Genomic DNA, 18,019 nt, shown 5'->3' with positions numbered 1-18,019 from the left:
ACTACTCCTTTTGTGGGTTGTGGTTAGTTAATAATTTTATTTTGGGGCTGTGGAACGGAAGATATTCTACATGAACTTAGGTAAGTTCAGTGTTAAGGAAGGAAGATTTAGGAAAGGTTGATATGGCAGTGTTGGAGTGAAGGGTTGTAACGTCTATCCCTTTCTATATGGTATAAATCATTTTAAAAAAGCAACCTAAGAATTTCTCTGCTCTTGCTTCTTTATACAGTATGCTTTTATACTAGCCATTGGTGGCCTTTCTTATAAATACAGTCTCTTATTGATCTGCGTGGTAGGGAAAGACTTGGAAGCCAAAAATAATACAATCAGTAACTTTGTTCCTGAAACTTAGCAACTTCCTGCTTATCCCCTGCAGTAAATAAAGTTGTAAAACAGTTTAAATGGTTTTAAATGTTTCTTATTCAGCAAAGAATTTGTTAAATATTGTGGAATGTTGGTTTTCTTTTTAGATGGACCTGAAATGGATTATATTTCTCCAGATAATTCAAAAGGTACCTCTTAAGACTTTTTTTTTGTTCTTGTTTTGCATGGTTTTGAGTATTTCCCTGGTGTTACATGTTTTTTAATTACTTTTTTAAAATTTAAGTAGTGATCATTTCTATAGTTTGAAAATGTTGTACTTTCAGTGTCGTTTGCTTTAACTGCATTTAAATCTGGGGACAGTCTTAGAAATGATGATACCCAAACAAAAGCGTCTTTCTTTTCTATTTTTGGTCAGTTTGCTCTGAGCCAGAGGAATTCCTGATTTATTTCTGGTCATCCCTCCTCAGCTAGAGAGAATGGAGTTGAATATTAGACCAGTAATCTGAACAATTATTTGCATCATCACCCTAATGTTGTGCTTACAAGGAAAAGATAGTATACCATTTTTTTTTCATACAGGATATTGAGAGACTGACATTTAAATGATTGCCAGGGATGAAATAGGAAGTGTATTACAAATTTTTGGACAAGACCTCATAGCACTTGATTTACAATCCAGCGTGTTCGCCATAGTATCTTTCCTCACAGATACTGTGTATTTTATGAATTCAGAGTTTTTATGATTTTGTAACTTACAACAGCTTATCACCAAAATAATGGTTTTCTGATACATGACTTTCTATTTCTTTTTAGAGAAATTCAGATCCTGTAAATAAATTTGATGTTGTAAATAGATTTTTATTTCAACCAACCTAGTGATCCCAAAGTTATCCAACTCCAATGTAGGCATTCCTTGGGCTCTATAGTTGGAGAAAAGGAAAAAGAAGAGCTTTCAGAAGGTGACTCGTTTCACTCTATAGCTAGGTCAGAGCTCTAAATTGCTGTCTCTGACCATAAAGGAAGTTGGAGGGTTTGTTGCAGATGTAAACACCTAAAGACTTATTGATTATGACAGATGATATGATTCCTGCTCTGTGTGTGGGTTTGAAATATTAGTATTATGCATAGTTAGTAATAAAAGTTAATACCCTCAAAAGATTATTGGAATTATTCTCTTGGGATTCAGGCATGCTCAAGCACAACAAAACTTTCCTTAGTCTCTGACTGGCTGAAAGGAGATACACTTGGAGAAAGACTTGTAATGCTGGCAGATGATCTCTGTCACCTGGGTTTAGAACCTGTAGCAGCCTCATCAGAATCATCCTTTTCAGAAAGGTGGACCCTCCTGAGCTTAGTGTTGTCGCAACACATTAAAAATGGTAAGTGTATTTATGCCTTGGAGTTTGTAGTGTGTAAACACTGCACATAAGTTTTGTAGAAGGCTGAAAGGAATTTGAGATCTAAAATAATTAATTTGTAACATCTAGGCTTTCTTCTGTGGTTGGGCTTTTTTTTTGTTTGTGTTCTGTTGTTTGGTTTTTTTTAACCTGAGCCAATTAACCATGTCCAATTTAATTTCATAAACACTAACTTGCAGCAGTGACATTGCAATTTTTGTCTGTGTTGCTGAACAAAAATCATCATTTAAAGATCAGCTTCAGATTTGTGAGTCTGGAAGACTTGAGAAAGATTAAATAAGTTTGATTTATTAGCTGATGTCTGTAAAATAATAATTTTTAAACCATACCATCTGAAATTTACTTTCAAAACCAGAATATAAAAAAATCAATGGTTATGGACCCATGCATGTGTTGGTAATGCCTTGTTAAAAGAGCTATGATTTGTTTTGAGCCATTTGCAGTTAGATTAATGTACTTTAAAAACTGTGTGTGTGCACTTATACTGTATATGCAATCCTTTTTTCATTAATAACATCCTATTCCATTTCCTCCTTGCATTTTGTGGTATCTGTGGTACAGACTTCTACTGGAGTTCAATTTTCTTGATGTTTTCCATGTAAGCTTGTCATTTGTGTCTTGTTAAGCTTAGCATTTGCTCTGATCCCTGAGACATCAATTTTTCTGAACGGTAGGCACATTTGTGGTGCTTTCAGGTTTCAAAGATGCACACAAGAAGGTGTTTTAAGACTGTTATTTCTGTTACTGGAACTTTTGATGTAGAGAAACATCAGGAAAAGCTGTTCCCTCCCTCCAGAGAGAGTTCAACAGACTTGGTTGCTTCTGACTCTCTGGTGTCCTTGGGCTTATTGTTCAGTGACCTTGCTTTTTTGCTGTAGAGGTATTGCTGAGCTCGTTTTGTGTGGGGTGTTGTGTGATCTGTTTTAATACATGTTGGATGAACTCTAAGAGACCTTCAGGAGCTGTGTTAGTTCTTGACTTAGTAATTTAGGCCAAAATAGAGTATGTGGACTTCCAAAAAGATTTTTTGGGATTTCTCATCTAAGTTTCTCAGGGTAAACTATCATGGGGTAAAAGGAATGGCCTTTTGTGGATCAGTAACCTGTCAGATGATAGGAATTAAAAGGGGAAAAAGGATAAATACTGAAAGGATGATAATTGTTTCTGATAAATTATTCAGAGTAATCACAAATGAAACTTTATGGAACCATAGCAGTGTGTTTCAATACTGAATGATTAACTGATGCAAATTAAAAAATAAATTAAAAGCCAATAAATATAAAATACATATATGGGAAGAACAAATTTGTAACTATCTGTTGAGTGATAGGCTCTGAGCTGTTAAAACTCAGAAAAGGGATCTTCAGTCATTGTGATGGTTCCCTTTAAGTGGCAGGTTGGTGCTCAGCAGTAAAAAGGAAATACAGGTTATTAGGAGCTGCTGTGAAAAGCATAAAGACAAATTAAAATTATTATAGCACTGGTGTGTCGATATCTTGAATACTGCCTGTAGTTTTGGTCGCAGCAATATTCTTACTCACCTATATGCTTTTGTAAAAAGATGTGATAGAATTAGAATATGCCCAAAGAAAGATGGCAGGAATGGTTAGGCAAATGCAGTGGCTTCTGCCTGTAGAGGCAATAAAACAGACTAGAATTTTTCAGCTTGCAATGGAAGTGATTGGGGATGGGGTTCTGGTAAAGAGCCATAAAATGATAATTTGTATGGAAAAAGCAAATAGGAAGACATTTTTTCATTGTTTCTTTAAATAGGAGAGCCTGTGGTTGCTTGCAGATGTTTAGATAGCAGGCTTGAGGAAAGAGAAAAGTATACTTCTTCATACCGTTCATAATTAAATAATGGAACTCATTGCCACAAGGTGCTGTGGAGTTTGAGGATAAATGCGGTTGGCCTACTTAGGTCCTGTGCGAAAGGGACTAAGCATATTCATGGAAGATAGGTCTGATTGGGTTAATTATATGCGATAGTCCAGGTGTAATCTCTGGCTCACAATTGAGTGCCAGAAGCTAGGAAGGCGTAAAAGGGGAAGGGATCACTGCACTTGCTATATTTTATATACCTTTTGTCTAAGTTGCAACAGCTAGTTTAGAGGACGGATACTTGGCAATGTGAAACTTGGTTCCTTGATGACTGTGGATTAAGAAAGAGAGCTTAGGTATACATTAGACTGTAACTACTTTTATACTTTATTTTGCATTCAAAATTAGTAAATAAAAAATAAATCGGTACATAAGCATGATCATTAACTGACACCATATTATCAAGAAATCAAGGCGTGCTTGTTGTCAAGTAATCATGTTTTTTTCTCCCCCTCCAATAGAATCTTTGATTGGTGAAACTTTTGTTGAAAGGATTATTGATAAACTTCAAGCAGCTCTGTCTAAAGCTAAGGATCTTTCTGAAGCTGGAAATACTGAACCATCAGTATCTTTTATCTGTGATGTAGCCTCGAGCTTTTTCAGCTCAGTTAAAGGGTGTTTACTGATGCCATCCTCAGAAGACCTGCTCCTTACCATCTTCCAGCTGTGTGCTCAGAGGCAGGATGCTATGCACTTATCAGGTAATTTGGAAAAAGAACTTCAAGCAAACTTCTTTGTAGCTGATCATTACATCTAAATTCTTCTCTTTCATGAAATGGATTCAAGTATATAATAGAATATTGGGTTCGCAGACGTGGAGTGCTTGCAGCTGTAACTGATGTGAAAATTAGTTCTTTAATTTACAATGCCAGTGGTTACTACTAAACATCAAGTCCTGTACATCTCTACAAGGATTTTAACTCTTGATGTTAGTATCCCTGTGCTTCAGTTGTCTTTGAGGCTGTGATAATGGAATGTTGCATAAAATATTTATGGTCTGTGAAGTACAAAGAATGAGCATTTGGTTGTTGTTCATTCTGCAGTATGGGGATCCTGTGAAAAAATGAGTGCAGTCACTTGCTTAACGATACATACATTTATTCTGAAGCCATTTATATTGGTCAGGTTGCTCTGGCAAATTGTGACCTATTCCTCTCACCACCAGTGTCTCGTTTTCAGACTGAGATCCTGATTTATGTTCTTTGAATGTAGAATTTGAGAGTGATAGATTGATCTATGCATTTACTGACACAGATAAAAAGGAGGAAATGTTACAGTGCTGTCATAGAAGTGAAGCAGGACAATGCTAGCCTGAAAACCACTGCTGCTTTGCAAATGGCTATTGATGTTGTAGAAGTGAAGTATCTCAGTATTTTAAAAATATCTGTGGTTTTGAAGACCATATGGGCGTATTGTAGTAGACAGCAGGAACATCATTCTTATTCTCAAATAAATATTACGTGTACATCAAAGTTAATGTAAAATTGCTTTACAACAAGAAAACTGTGTATTTGCCCTTGATAGTTATTGCATGTAACCACATAGAAAAGAGAATTCTTTTCCTGCTTTAGGACCTTTAGGCGTGATTGTTACTATATGCTGTAGGCTGTAATTTGAATTTACCTGTTTGTGGGGCTTTTGCTCATTTGTTTATTGGTTGGGGTTTTTGTGTGTGTTTTTTTTTTCTCTCTTCCCTACAACAGATTTACTTGTATGTAAATTAAAACACACTTGGATGTCTGGTGTAAACTCACTTGTGTGTCAACTTCGGAGTATGCAGAAACAGAGCACCTTTTTACTTAAATCTGCACTGTGGGTCAAGAATCAAATTCAGTCTTCCTCTTTGGATGTTAAAAGGTAATTATGATGTACATGTCTGTTCCATATATGTTGTTCTCCAAACCAAAGGTCAGTGCTGTACTGTTAGTTATTTAATTGGCATTTGTATTACTGAGAGATTTTTTTCAGCCTGTCAGAGGAGAGAAATGTGGGTAGAACATAACTTAAAATGCCATTGGTAGGTATAGCATGTATGTAGCTTCAATACAATGTATATAGCAGCTTGCTTTTACTGGATAGCGCCAAACTTGTTTGCAGTGTTTTTTCCTTTTCTCAGCCTTCAGGTCTTGATCTCTGCAGTTAGTGATTTGTTGTCTAAGCTTATGGAAGCTGACGGACAGTCTGGATATCTTGTCAGAGCATATGTTGAGCATGTCATGCCAAGCAAAACTGAGTGGGGGAAATTGCATGAGTCTCTATCCACCGAGGTATGAAAGTGATAATGGACTTGCACATGGTAGTCAATCTTACCTCAAGTATCTTTCCTTTAGGGTAATAAGCATTCTTTATTTTGATGTGGAACTGCAGTTATGAATATGCCTATGCCTGTGCAGAGGTTCTTTTCAGCCTCTGTCCATGACAGAGAACAAAATCTGTATGGCTATGGCCCCATCCAGTACTACTGGAGAAAAAAAATATCTATGAAATTGTTCTTTTCTGCATGGAGCAACTTACTTTACAAATCGGGTATTTTGTCTGACAGAATATACATCGTGAAGATGTTCTTATCTTTAAGCTAATTCTCTACAAGATTAATTTTGTGAAAGACACCAATATCTGCAGAGGAACGTGATGTGTTCTCTATCAGCAAAATGCTGATATGCATAGAGTGGAGAGTGGGGAAGGACATAAATTTCCTGTCCAACCGCCAGTCTTCAGTAACCCTGGTATTTCTTGTGAAATATATAGAATTCTAAAGATACATATTTATTTCTGAGGCAGCAGTGTATTTTCAAGTTACTGCTGCGCATTTAGATTTTTTTAAGATGCTGGGGTGGGTCATCCACACCATTGTGCTTTTGGTGTTAATTTGTATCTTTCATGGTTATATTTTAAAAACTCTGTTTCCAAGGTTAAACAGGTCATAGCTCTTCTATGCATAATTAGTGTCAATTATTTGTTCATACTCTTTTTATGCACATATTACAGTGGATACACAAACCTCTTTTGGAAGGAAGGCTTAGTATGAATTGTGAACCTTTGGGATCATGTGTCAAGCTGTGTGGCACAACTAAACTTCCAGGCCATCTGTGTACTTCAGCCTTATTAAGTAAAATGGTGCTGCTTGTATTGGAAAACGTTATAGTCCATGGAAATGATGATGCTGAAAGAAAGAAAATTGACAATATAAGTAAGTTACAATGGTAAAACTTGATGGAATGTGATTTTCTAGTGGTTATAAATTAACATGAATTGATAATTAGAATTGCAAAGTTTGGCATATAGGTATGAGAAATCATCCTTTACCTTTTGTTGTTTGCTTTTTTTCTTCAGTTTTCCTTTGAAAGTGTAAGTATGGACAAGTACAGTGTTTATATTTCTAGGACCTTTTGTGATTATGTACATGCTATCTCAACAGAACTTTGAATCTAGAGAAGTCTGAATTTACGATGAACTTCGAAGTTATTCATTGCCAAAACACACAGTGTATTGGCATAAGTGAGCAATAGGAGTCATATCCATGCCATCAAATAAACACCCTGAGTGTTTAGCTATAATGTAAAGATATTTTGAGGCAGCAATTTTTCTTAATTCCACCAGGTTTATTTTATTTATAGAATGCTTAAATTAGAGCTGTCGTTACCAAATTAACAATTTTGTCTCCAAAAGTCTCACCATGATGAGAAGTGTCATTGTTCAGTGTGGATCTTTGTAAGCTAATGTGGAAACCACATGCTAACTATTAGCATCAAATTTGTTTTTTTCCTGGGCTTGGATCTCGATTGCCTTGTCTGCAAGAAATAAATATATTTAAAAAGAAAAGAGAGAATAGAGAGGAGTTAGAGTTCTTGTCATGCTTGATTTGCTTTAATATTTCTTGAACATCTAGACTAGATTATTGTAGCTTTTTCTTCTCTTGTATTTTATGATGCAGTGGCAAATATCCTGTTCATGCTCTGAAACACCTGAGATTGCACGTAAATACAACTTCTAATGCATTAAAAACATATTAAAAAACCCCAAGAAAACACAACAAAACCTACACCTGAAACTTTGTGCTTATGCGCTGAATATATTCAGCAGCTGTTTGTAAATGACAGCTTTTATTGTTTAATTAGTTGCAGAACTGTTGTACTCGTTACAATGGATTGAAGAATTGGAGAATCCTCCTTATCTGCTTCTGGAATATCTTCGTATGTTAGAAGAAATGCACATCACATATGAGAAGTTCAGTACCTTTAGTAATACAGCTAGCCTTCAGCAAACAATATTTGATAGGTATGTAAGAACAACTAAACCAATCCTTAACTCTGTGCTCATGTTTTGCACTGCATAGATTATTAAGTGCCATGATATTTTCTTATGTTTATTGATTCAAACTTCATCCAAATTCTTTAGTTGTGAACTGTCCGTCTATATATATTAACCAGAGTCTTTCTTCTTCTTTGAAGATCTGAGGAACATGGAAGACTCTGGTCCTTAACCATGGCTAAAGTGATTCGTATGGAAAACACTGTATCCTGTGAAATGAAACAACTTTTTAAGACAACAGAAGGGTATCTTAATACTGCTGCCTATAAACTTGTAGTTTGTTGCAACTGTTGATAACGATACTGATTTTGATGACTGACAAGACTTGAGAATTTGTTAATATACGTGTATGGTATGTAAAAGTGAGACTTGGTTTAGTGTGTGGGATTAGTTATGTCACAAGGTACTAGATCATTATGAACCAATCCACATTTTGTTTACTAGTGAAATTTTTGAGTTTTTTTCATTCTTGATGTTTTTCTTGTATAAATAGGTTTCTGCCATTAACAGAGGGTAGGTTGCATACACTTCAGTGTCTATCACCTTTTTTACTTGAGGAAGAAAAGAAAGAACTTGTCTTCCACTGTGTGGCCAAACTTATGACATGCACACAGACAGAGCTTTCCAGCACTGATGGTATGTTCTTACCTCAGTCTACTTCATTAGAATTTAAGAATGTTATATTGTCATAATGTTTCCTTTTAGTTAAAACATGTTAACTATAATAATGTCACTTTCCTAGAAAGAAATGACTTCTCAGACATTTCTTCTAGACTATTTGATGTGGTAGTTTTCTGCCTTAAGGAAGTACAGGCTTGGTACTGCCTGGTACAAAATTAGAACTAAAGGGTTTAGGCTGGTATTATTATTAACAGAATTTTGATATTGCTGTACTTTTGTTTGGTCTCTGATTTAAACACATATGCAAATACCAAAGTTTCCAATTTATTATTTAGGCTTTACACAGCACGCAAAAATGTTGCTATTGTCAGTTGATAGAGCTGTGATTGTCTTTAGATGGTTTGGCAAGAGTTCCTTCACAGCTGTGTAAATATACACAGGTGTATATGTTTCACATGTATAACTTTTGAGTAGTTCTTCCAGTGCACGGGATATAGAGTGCCGAGTCAGAACTGCTGTATGTACACTTTCAGCAGCTTTTGAAAATTTACTTCAGAGGTGATCGAGATGTGTTATAATATTGCTTTGAATATCCTTTAGAAAATCTTATTTTTACAAACTTGTTGCCTTTCAAGAAAATTCTTTGGGAATGCTCACACACCGTCCTTCTACATGTTTGAATTAGATGTCATTTAAAAGAGGAACTTTCTCTTTTTTTTTTTTCTCGGTACTGCTTTTGTGCTTTCTTGCACCTACTCTTATTGGTCAGTCTATATAAAAACTGTAGTTGATTTTGTGTTTTTTAACAAGACTGTGCTAACTTAAATTGAAAAAACTAACTTCCGTGACTTTAAATTATGGACATCTGTCCCTTGGCAGTGCCCTCAGGTTTTCAGATGAATTCTTCAAGTAGATGTCCTCAAAGTGTGAAAATTTTTGGTGTTAGTGTCATACAGCAATTGAGAGGAATCTTGAATCTTTCTACTGTGGTAGTTCCTCTAACTCTTACGCTTTGAACTTAGTTAAGCCTTCCTGGCTTTGCGTGACCTGGTGAACCAGCCATATGTGTCTGTGAAACTTTAAACAGAAAATGGGAAAAAGAATACTCACCCCTCCCCTACTGTGGAGCTCTTGTTTGTAACACTGGTCTGCATTTTCCTTTCTGCTGCTTCTCCTTTTTCTAGGGATTCCTGGGCAGACAGTATATGCCCAGATTTTCCCATTAAGCGTGATGTAGGTTGTACGTTTACCATTCAATTTTTTTTTTTTTTCAGATCAGGAAAGTGCTGGTAATATTGTAAATCATTGCACTGCTGCTTGAGCAGAGTGGATTTTTTTTGTTTGTTTTTGCTATGCATATATGGTACTTTAATTAAATAAGTTTTTTGTCATCGTGCTTAGAAGAAATGTTCTCCAAGACATCTAGATACATGCAGTTTTCTTTAAAAACGGAAAACAGTACTAACGCAACAGTAATACTTCACTCTGAAAGTAAAAATTAGTACTCTTACATTAATATTGGATTTAACAACTTGCAGTTATGTTTACTTAATTATCTGTCCAAATTACTGCTTAGCGTGCTACATTTTTAATAACACAAAAAGATTTAAATCTTAGCAGGTATTTTTCCTTTTTGTTAATCATATAAACCAACAACTAATCTTATAGGAGTTTTTGGTTGGTTTGAGGTTGGTGGGTGTTTTTTTGGATATTTTGTTTGTTTTTTGGTTAGTTTGTTTGTTTGTTTGTTTTTAAGTTTGGGTTGGCTCTACTATTTTTGATTTAACAATGGATTTAACTCTGAATTAAGTGTTTAAAGAAGAAAGCTTGGGTGTTATCCAGACTGTCTTATGATATTTATGTGAAGTTCAAATAAAATGATCCAGTCAATTGACACGCGTTCTAATGTTTATTTTGTCTTGATAATTAAGACCTATTGAGTATGATATCTTTATTATGTTTTAGGAGCATTTGGGTGTCTTTCCATTTTGAACTCCTGCTTGAATGATAGAAGTATTGACTGTGATCACCTACTACCTGGAATACTAAAAATCATAATATCTTGGAAACACGATAATGAGGACAGCTTTCTCTTTAGCTGGTGGGTGCAACTTTGAGATAATTTGACTTCTTTTTATTTCTGAAACGAGTTTAAAAATACAGAGTAGTTATTAACTCAAACAAAATCACAAAATCAATTTGTGAGTTGCAACCGCCATGCACTGCTCTGTTAGTACATTTTTCAGCCTTTGTAGAATCACATCCCTCAGTTTAATATACCTGTCTTTAAGTGTGTAATAACTCATACTTAAATAAATGATCTGGGTGGTTGAAGGCTGGTAACTGGGAGCTCTTTAAATGCGCAAATGTCAACTGTTTTCAAAAGCATTCAGAACTGACCAACTTTTTTAGGTAGTGTTGGATATTCAGTTCAGAATTCTGATTGCTTGTTCAGGTGTCAGAAAGAAAACTCGGATATCAGACTTAGGTGTCTGGTTTTTTTGAATTCTGGGCCTGAAAATACAACTTGGAAAGTTTCCAGCAAGGAATGTAGATATACTGAGGTTCACTTGTCTTGAGTATAATGAGAAAAATCCAGGCAATGGAGTCTTGAAATAATGTACACTATTTGGACACTTGAGGGCTTATATTTTATTTTTAAGATTAGTAACTGAAATTATTTTTTTAACTGATTTAGTTAAAATTGTTAAATTTCATAGTTTAAGTGTACTATTTAAGCAAATACGTAAACAGTACAGTTTTAGGAATCTGTATAATGTGTGAATGGAGAATTAGCTCTTAGTCTATTTTGTACCTGTTGACTTATTTAGACTTGGCAGCTAATGTAGTGTTCTAACTTTAGAAGATGGAATATCAGAAGCACGCAGGGTGCAGCCTGGTGCAAGACTAGTTGGTCCTAAGAGGACTGAAGGCAAGAATATAAATACTCGTGTCCACGACATGATATGTAAGCTTTAGTTGTATTTTTATTACAGCAATCTGAAAGAAACAAGTGCTCAGTTGCTTGGTTTCAACATAGAGATGATGCGTTTCCTTCCCTTGTTGCTGAAGTATTCCACAGCTCCTTTGACTGATAATGAATGGGACTTCATCATGTGCTCCATGCTGGCTTGGTTAGAGGTAATATGAAAGAGACTGTTCCTGGATTGCAACTTTTAATAGGGTCCTCCTGAGCCTGATGCCCTCTGAGCTGATTGGACTGAGGCAGGGAGGCGGGGGGAGGCAGGCTAAAAAAAATAGGCTACAAAATAACTAAATTTTTATAATCTTAACTGGGCTGTCTGATTGAGATTTCATGCTAAATCTTTGAAAGTTTTATGTTAAAAGTTCACCTGTCTGTTTATGAAGTGGAAAGTGGGTTAGCGGGATGATACAGTGAAGCATTGTAGAAGCAATGCCACATAGCAATTCAATTTGAAGAAAGATGCCTGAAGATTGCTGAAATGAAGTCAGTGTGTTCTGAATGGTTCGTTCTTAGATTTTAGAACACAATTGTCTTAACAGTTTTAACTTTGTTTAATTTAATGTGTGTGTTAACTTTCTAGTACTTTAGAGTAACAATATTAATAGCTGGGTACTCAGCATTTCAAAGATAACTTATTTTAAAAAGCGTCTCAATCAAAATATGGAACCAAGAAAATAAACTTTACTGCATGGGTATTAATGTTGCATCTTCACTTTTGATTTACTTAACTTTTTAGACTATTCCCTGCATGTGGCAAGGATGTAGTCAGCTGAGATTAGCAAATATTTGACACAATGTTAAAAAGACTTGCACAAAATCCTTTTTTCACTGAGTTGACAAAGGTCACCTGTGGCTTAAAAGCACAAGTAATATTGTATCTCCTGTTTCTTTTTGTGTATGGAGATGACATTACCTCACTCCTGAAGTACTATGATGTTTACTCATAGCGTTGGTAATGGGAGAATAATTTTGAAATATATCTGCTGTAGGTCTCTGTTGAAAAATAATATCCCTTTAAGACCAGAGTCTAACATGGCATGTGAAAGATTAACTGAATGAAAAGCAATATCTGCATTTCAATATCTAAGTGATCACATGAAACATGATACTGTATTCTAACACTGTTAGAAAACAGGTCAGAGTGAATGGCTAACTACTACTTTAATTAACTAAAGATACAGAATCTCTCGCACTTTCTAGCTTTTTTTGGGGGGTGATGGTGGTGGTTTGTTTTGTTTTGTTTTTAACTATAGAGCCTTCTGTCACTGCACATTTATAACGGCAGGCCAGAAACTTCCACGTGGCCTTTCTTGGTCTCAAGATTAATCTTATTACCAATGCTGTATGTGAAAACTATTTTTTAATTAAAAAAAAACAAAACCAAAAACCAACAAACAAACAAACCAAACAAGGAACTTACATAAAAGATACGTTGTATAGATTAGGTGCTTGGAAATGTTTTTAATATTTAATGATATTCCTTTTTTGGGGAAACTAGTAAGAATAAAAATAAAAGAAGCTGTGTTGGAGGAGAGGAAATATCCTCCTGATAGCCACATAAATAATTTCAAGTTCACAATAGTATATTGTAATTTTCCTTTTACAATTTGGAAATAAAGTCTGATATTGCTACAGCTTTTATGTTTGGGAGAGAAAAGTGAGAGCACTTCACATTATCAGTTTTGGTTGGCTTGCACAAGTGGCTCACTTGCTACACATAAGCTACAACTGCGTACTTTTCTATTTGAATCCACTTGGTGGCAGTTTCTTTCTGATGCTATAAAGAAGGTCATACGAGGGAAGCAACTGAGGATTCTAAACGTCAGTGAGACTTAGAAATTTGTTTCAGTCTTAATAAAGTACAGATTACATTTTTAAACTTCCCCTCCACCCCCCAGTCATTTTAAAATGGTCTTTGCAATTGAGCTTTCTTTGAAATGATACTTTCTGGTATAGACAGGGAATGTGAAACAGATATTTTAAAGCATATTTAAGGTTAAGAAATCTTTTCTTCTTTTTTTTTTTTTTCCTCCTAGACAACAAGTGAAAACCGTTCACTTTATCATGTCCCACTTGTGCAGATTTTTGCTTGTGTCAGTTGTGACTTGGCATCTGCCCTTAGTGCTTTCTTTGAAACTCCAGCTCCTGAAACTACTGAAAACCTTCCTGTGAACTTGATCAGTGAATGGAAGGAATTCTTTTCTGAAGGAATTCATAATTTGCTGTTACCTTTATTGGTAAAAGTCACAGGCAAGTATATGGCAAGGAGAGTAATAATGGTACCTGTCAGATTATTCTGAAATAGAACTTGACAGGCTGTATTTTTTAATTTATAGGAATATTATGTCAACATAGTTTATAAAAATGAACTTTTTTGAACACTTAAATGCTAATTAGTAAAGTAACTGCACTTAACGTTTTGGTTCTTAAAATTAGATGGATTCTGGTAAGTTTGGTCTGAGTTGTTTCTAGTAATGCTTGTTTGTGGCATCATCGATACATTCTGTATCACAGCTTGTCTTTCTCATATTTTAAATAGGAGAAACCAAAAATGCATCTGAAGGCTCTTTTCAGAACTCTGTGTTAACATCTTTGGGAGAAGCTCTAACTTACATCTCGAAGGACCAATTGCTAAACCATAAATTGCCAGCAAAGTTTGTGGCAGGCCAGAAAACTAATCTTCCAGATAAACTCCAGACACTACTAAATACGTTATCTCCATTGTTGCTTTTCTGGGCTAGACCTGTACAGATTTCGGTCTACCATATATTGTACAAGTAAGAATCAACAAATTTCTCACTTCACTTGCCTCCCTCCTCCTGCTCCCACCTCACCTCTTTTTTTTCTAAAAAAAAAAATGTGCTAAAGAACATGCACTTACAGATGTATGTTTAGCATTGTTCCATTATGGAAGAAAATCCTTAACTGGGCAATTTGTGTTCTATGTCAGAGGACATTATATAAAGCTATGAATGCTAAATTTGATTGTAAAAGTAGACTAAATATATACTGAGAAATTTTACTGCAGTATATGAAAATATAATTTTATTTTCTGTACCATAGTTACATAGGTGTCGGTATCATAAGTATGAAGCTATTTATTTTTAACCCCTATTTAAACACTTCTAGAATTTTAAAATGTAAACTGAAACATTCCAGGTTTGATCTGGGTCAGTCAGTATCATTACATAGTATGACCTTTTTATTTTCACTAATTTAGATAAGAAATCAAGAAAGTGAACAAAAACGTGTAGTATTCCTGTGAGCTTTTTGGATATCTCTAATACCAAAAGAGAGAGTACAGAATTTGAAAAATATTACTTGCATTTAACTGTTCATAATGCAGATTGCAAGGCAGCTGGCTTAAGCATAAGAAGCTACCATTATCTTTCACTTATACTGAGGCGTAAAGTTGCAATAGCTTTATTCTGATAGAGAAGTTCATTTTAGCGTGACTTGGGAAGTGTGAAAGGTCTGGAAAAGAACTGAGCAAGGCTATACACATTAGCTGTCATTCAGGAGCCATCTTTGCAATGGTGACATGTCTCTTAAAGATTCTGTGTTGTTATTAAAGAATGATTTCCATTATTTTGTTGTGTATCATTAATGTTGGCATTGATAAGCAATGAACTATGCATCGCTTATATTAAAATAGTAAAAATTAAATCTCATTTCCTTTCTGTATTTCTATAGATTAATGCCTGAATTGCCTAAATTTGATGATGAAGATCTCAAATCTTACGGTGATGAAGAGGAGGAGTTGGCATTGTGTGTATTTGTTCCTCATGTTGTTTTGCAACTGTTTTCCATATTTTTAAAATGTGTTATAAGAGTTGAGATTTGCAGCAGAGTAGTTTTTTTTTCTTTTAACATATCCTGACATAAATGACATGGCTATGACAATAGGGTCATAAATGTTGAAAATATTCAATGTAACTGGTTAAATTTGCCTTTGTGCTAGAACTGGAAACAGTATTTGCAATTGTTTTCAGAGTACAGTTACTAGAGTAAGTGCATGTCATAGTTTAAACCCAGCCAGTAACCAAGTACTACACAGCTGCTTGCTCACCCCTCTCCCCTGCAGGAGGGATGGGAAGGAGAAATGGGAAGGAATGTAGAACTCAAGGGCTGAGATAAGAACAATTTAATAATGAAAATAAAATAGGGATAATATAATAACAACAGTAATAACAGTTACAATGAAAAGGAGGGAGAATGGGAGAGGAACAAAATCCAAAGGGAAGGGAGGAAAAAAACCCAAGTGATGCACAATACAGTTGCTTACCACCCACTGGCCAATGCACAGCCAGTTCCCAAGCAGCCATCGGCAGACCCTGGCCAACTTCCCCCTGTTTAAATATTGAGCATGATGTTGTATGTTGTGGAACATCCCCCCCTTTGGCTAGTTCAGGTCAGCTGTCCTGGCTGTGTCCCCTCCCAGCTTGTGCCCCTCCAGCCCTCTCGCTGACAGGGCCTGAGAAACATCACCCAGCAACAACCAAAAACATCAGTTACCAACATTGTTCTCACACTAAATCCAAAATGCACCATTGTACTGGCTACTAAGAAAATTCATTCTATCCCAGCTGCAACCAGGATAGGGCAACATATATGCTTTATATTGTAAAATCTTGACAGGTTTTTACTGGATTGCTATATTGAGAATGTGTCCAGCTGCACAAGTAACTTCAATTTTGGAGGTTCAAGAAACTAACCTGGGTATTTTATACAGCTTGAATCTGATAAAGTCAACAGTTTGCAGAGGGAATAACAGTAACTGATTCTTTAAAGAATTTTTTAATTTTTTTTTTTTTTTATATCAGCCCAGTGATTAATACCTTTCCATACTATAGAACTGCAGAAGGCTTTTTAATCCAAACCCAAATCGAACACATTCAGTGATTAGGAGATCCATTGTTCAGTTGCACCTTTGCTGGTGTGACTTGATAAACAAAGTAAGCAAACAAACCAGCTGTCCATGATGTAGGTTAAAATCAGTGCAGCCATAGACCATTTTCAGGTTAAATGACCAGAATTCAGCTTATATTTGTCTTGCAAGAGGTAAAAACACCAACTGTCCCTTTTAGGAAAAAAAAAATAATATTAAAATCTAGCACTAATGTGTGAATCTGAAAGTAAATTTTCCTGCAATAAAAGGTCTCTTTGACGTTCTACATATATGGCTTTGTTAATGTGACTTTTCTAGGAAAGCTGTGAATATAAATTTAATTAGTGCAGAGTTTACTGTGCCAGACGTTTTTCCATAGATCACCTCCAGCGGCTCTTATGTGTGTCCTGGCCACTCAAGAACTCCTGCTAGAAAACATCCTGGAATGCATTCCAGTTGGAGAATTTGCTGTTATTCAGCCTCTGAGTGATGAGTTCTGCCTTGTTCTAGGGTATCTTCTCACTTGGAAGTTAACATTAGCTTTCTTCAAAGCAGCATCTTCTCAGGTGTGTTTGAAGTCTTTTCCTTCTAACTGAATTTCTTAGCAGACTGACTTGGTTTAAATCTTGACGTTTCATCTAGCCTTTTTATTCTTTTAATTAATATATCATCCAACCTTTTGTTTTTGTGGAATTAGTGGAATTCTGAAAGCATCAATGGACTTAGATTTCTGCACTGCAATACTTAAGGATGGTGACATTAGAGTAATAAAGAATTAAATTCATTAATGGTTGATTCTTCCATGCATTTTCAAAAAAGCTTGCTACATTTTCTGATCTTCTAATCATTCAAAAATGGTGCAGAGAACTAAATCACTCTTCTAAACACTTCTAAATCATAGTCTTGCTTTTCCTCCTTACAGGAACATATTTATATTATTTACAGTGTAAGCTATATGTGTTAAGCTTCATCTGTATTTTGTATGTGTTTTGTTGTTTGGTTTTTTAATTTATTTTATTTTAACACTATCAGCTGCGAGTTCTCTACTCACAATACCTCAGAAGAACTAAAAGCTTGAATAAATTGCTCTATCACTTGTTCAGGCTTATGCCTGAAAACCCTGTCTTTTCTGGGCCAACTTCAGAAGTTCCAAATAAGGACACAAAAACCTTCTTTACTGAAGAGCTTCATTTAGATGTCAAAGGTTAGTAAAAATTGTATTAGTGCATTTCAGAAAGTTGTGGTATTGCTGAAGTTTAGGTATGCTTTTCTGCTTAAAAATACATATTTTAGAAAACCTTACCTATAAAATAGATAGATACATACATATGTTTAAAAATCTTTGGCTAACACTCCCCGTTTGAAGCTTAGCCAAAGTTGAAATATTTATCAACAAAAAACCCCAAACAAACCAGGAAATGCTTAGTTTATTCACTTAGGGCAGAAATAATATATTGCTGCTATCTGGATCCTGAATGTATGCAAAGATTCAAAAATAATAAAAATGGGTGATCTATTCTGGGATGTCTCCATTGCTTCTAGGTGATGGTTGGGTTTTTTATGCTAAATTGAATTTCTGTATTTTTCTTC

The 18,019-nt window shown here is 35.2% G+C and overlaps 1 protein-coding gene across 1 annotated transcript in view; it reads left to right on the top strand.

Moving 5' to 3' along the window:
* LTN1 (listerin E3 ubiquitin protein ligase 1) overlaps positions 1–18,019 on the top strand; it is a 32,575-nt gene that overhangs the window by 10,244 nt on the left and 4,312 nt on the right. Inside the window, exons 11-26 of the mRNA XM_055801824.1 lie at positions 471–512; positions 1,511–1,703; positions 4,085–4,324; positions 5,327–5,480; positions 5,740–5,890; positions 6,612–6,813; positions 7,742–7,901; positions 8,075–8,179; positions 8,428–8,570; positions 10,521–10,656; positions 11,552–11,696; positions 13,578–13,791; positions 14,081–14,318; positions 15,235–15,309; positions 16,809–16,995; positions 17,462–17,633. Coding sequence (XP_055657799.1) covers positions 471–512; positions 1,511–1,703; positions 4,085–4,324; positions 5,327–5,480; positions 5,740–5,890; positions 6,612–6,813; positions 7,742–7,901; positions 8,075–8,179; positions 8,428–8,570; positions 10,521–10,656; positions 11,552–11,696; positions 13,578–13,791; positions 14,081–14,318; positions 15,235–15,309; positions 16,809–16,995; positions 17,462–17,633 — 2,557 coding nt within the window. The remainder of the gene's footprint in view (positions 1–470; positions 513–1,510; positions 1,704–4,084; positions 4,325–5,326; positions 5,481–5,739; positions 5,891–6,611; positions 6,814–7,741; positions 7,902–8,074; positions 8,180–8,427; positions 8,571–10,520; positions 10,657–11,551; positions 11,697–13,577; positions 13,792–14,080; positions 14,319–15,234; positions 15,310–16,808; positions 16,996–17,461; positions 17,634–18,019) is intronic.

The sequence above is a fragment of the Falco peregrinus genome, chromosome 4 (genome assembly GCF_023634155.1).
Source record: "Falco peregrinus isolate bFalPer1 chromosome 4, bFalPer1.pri, whole genome shotgun sequence".
Taxonomy (NCBI): domain Eukaryota; kingdom Metazoa; phylum Chordata; class Aves; order Falconiformes; family Falconidae; genus Falco; species Falco peregrinus.
This window is presented reverse-complemented; position numbering and strand designations above follow the sequence as displayed.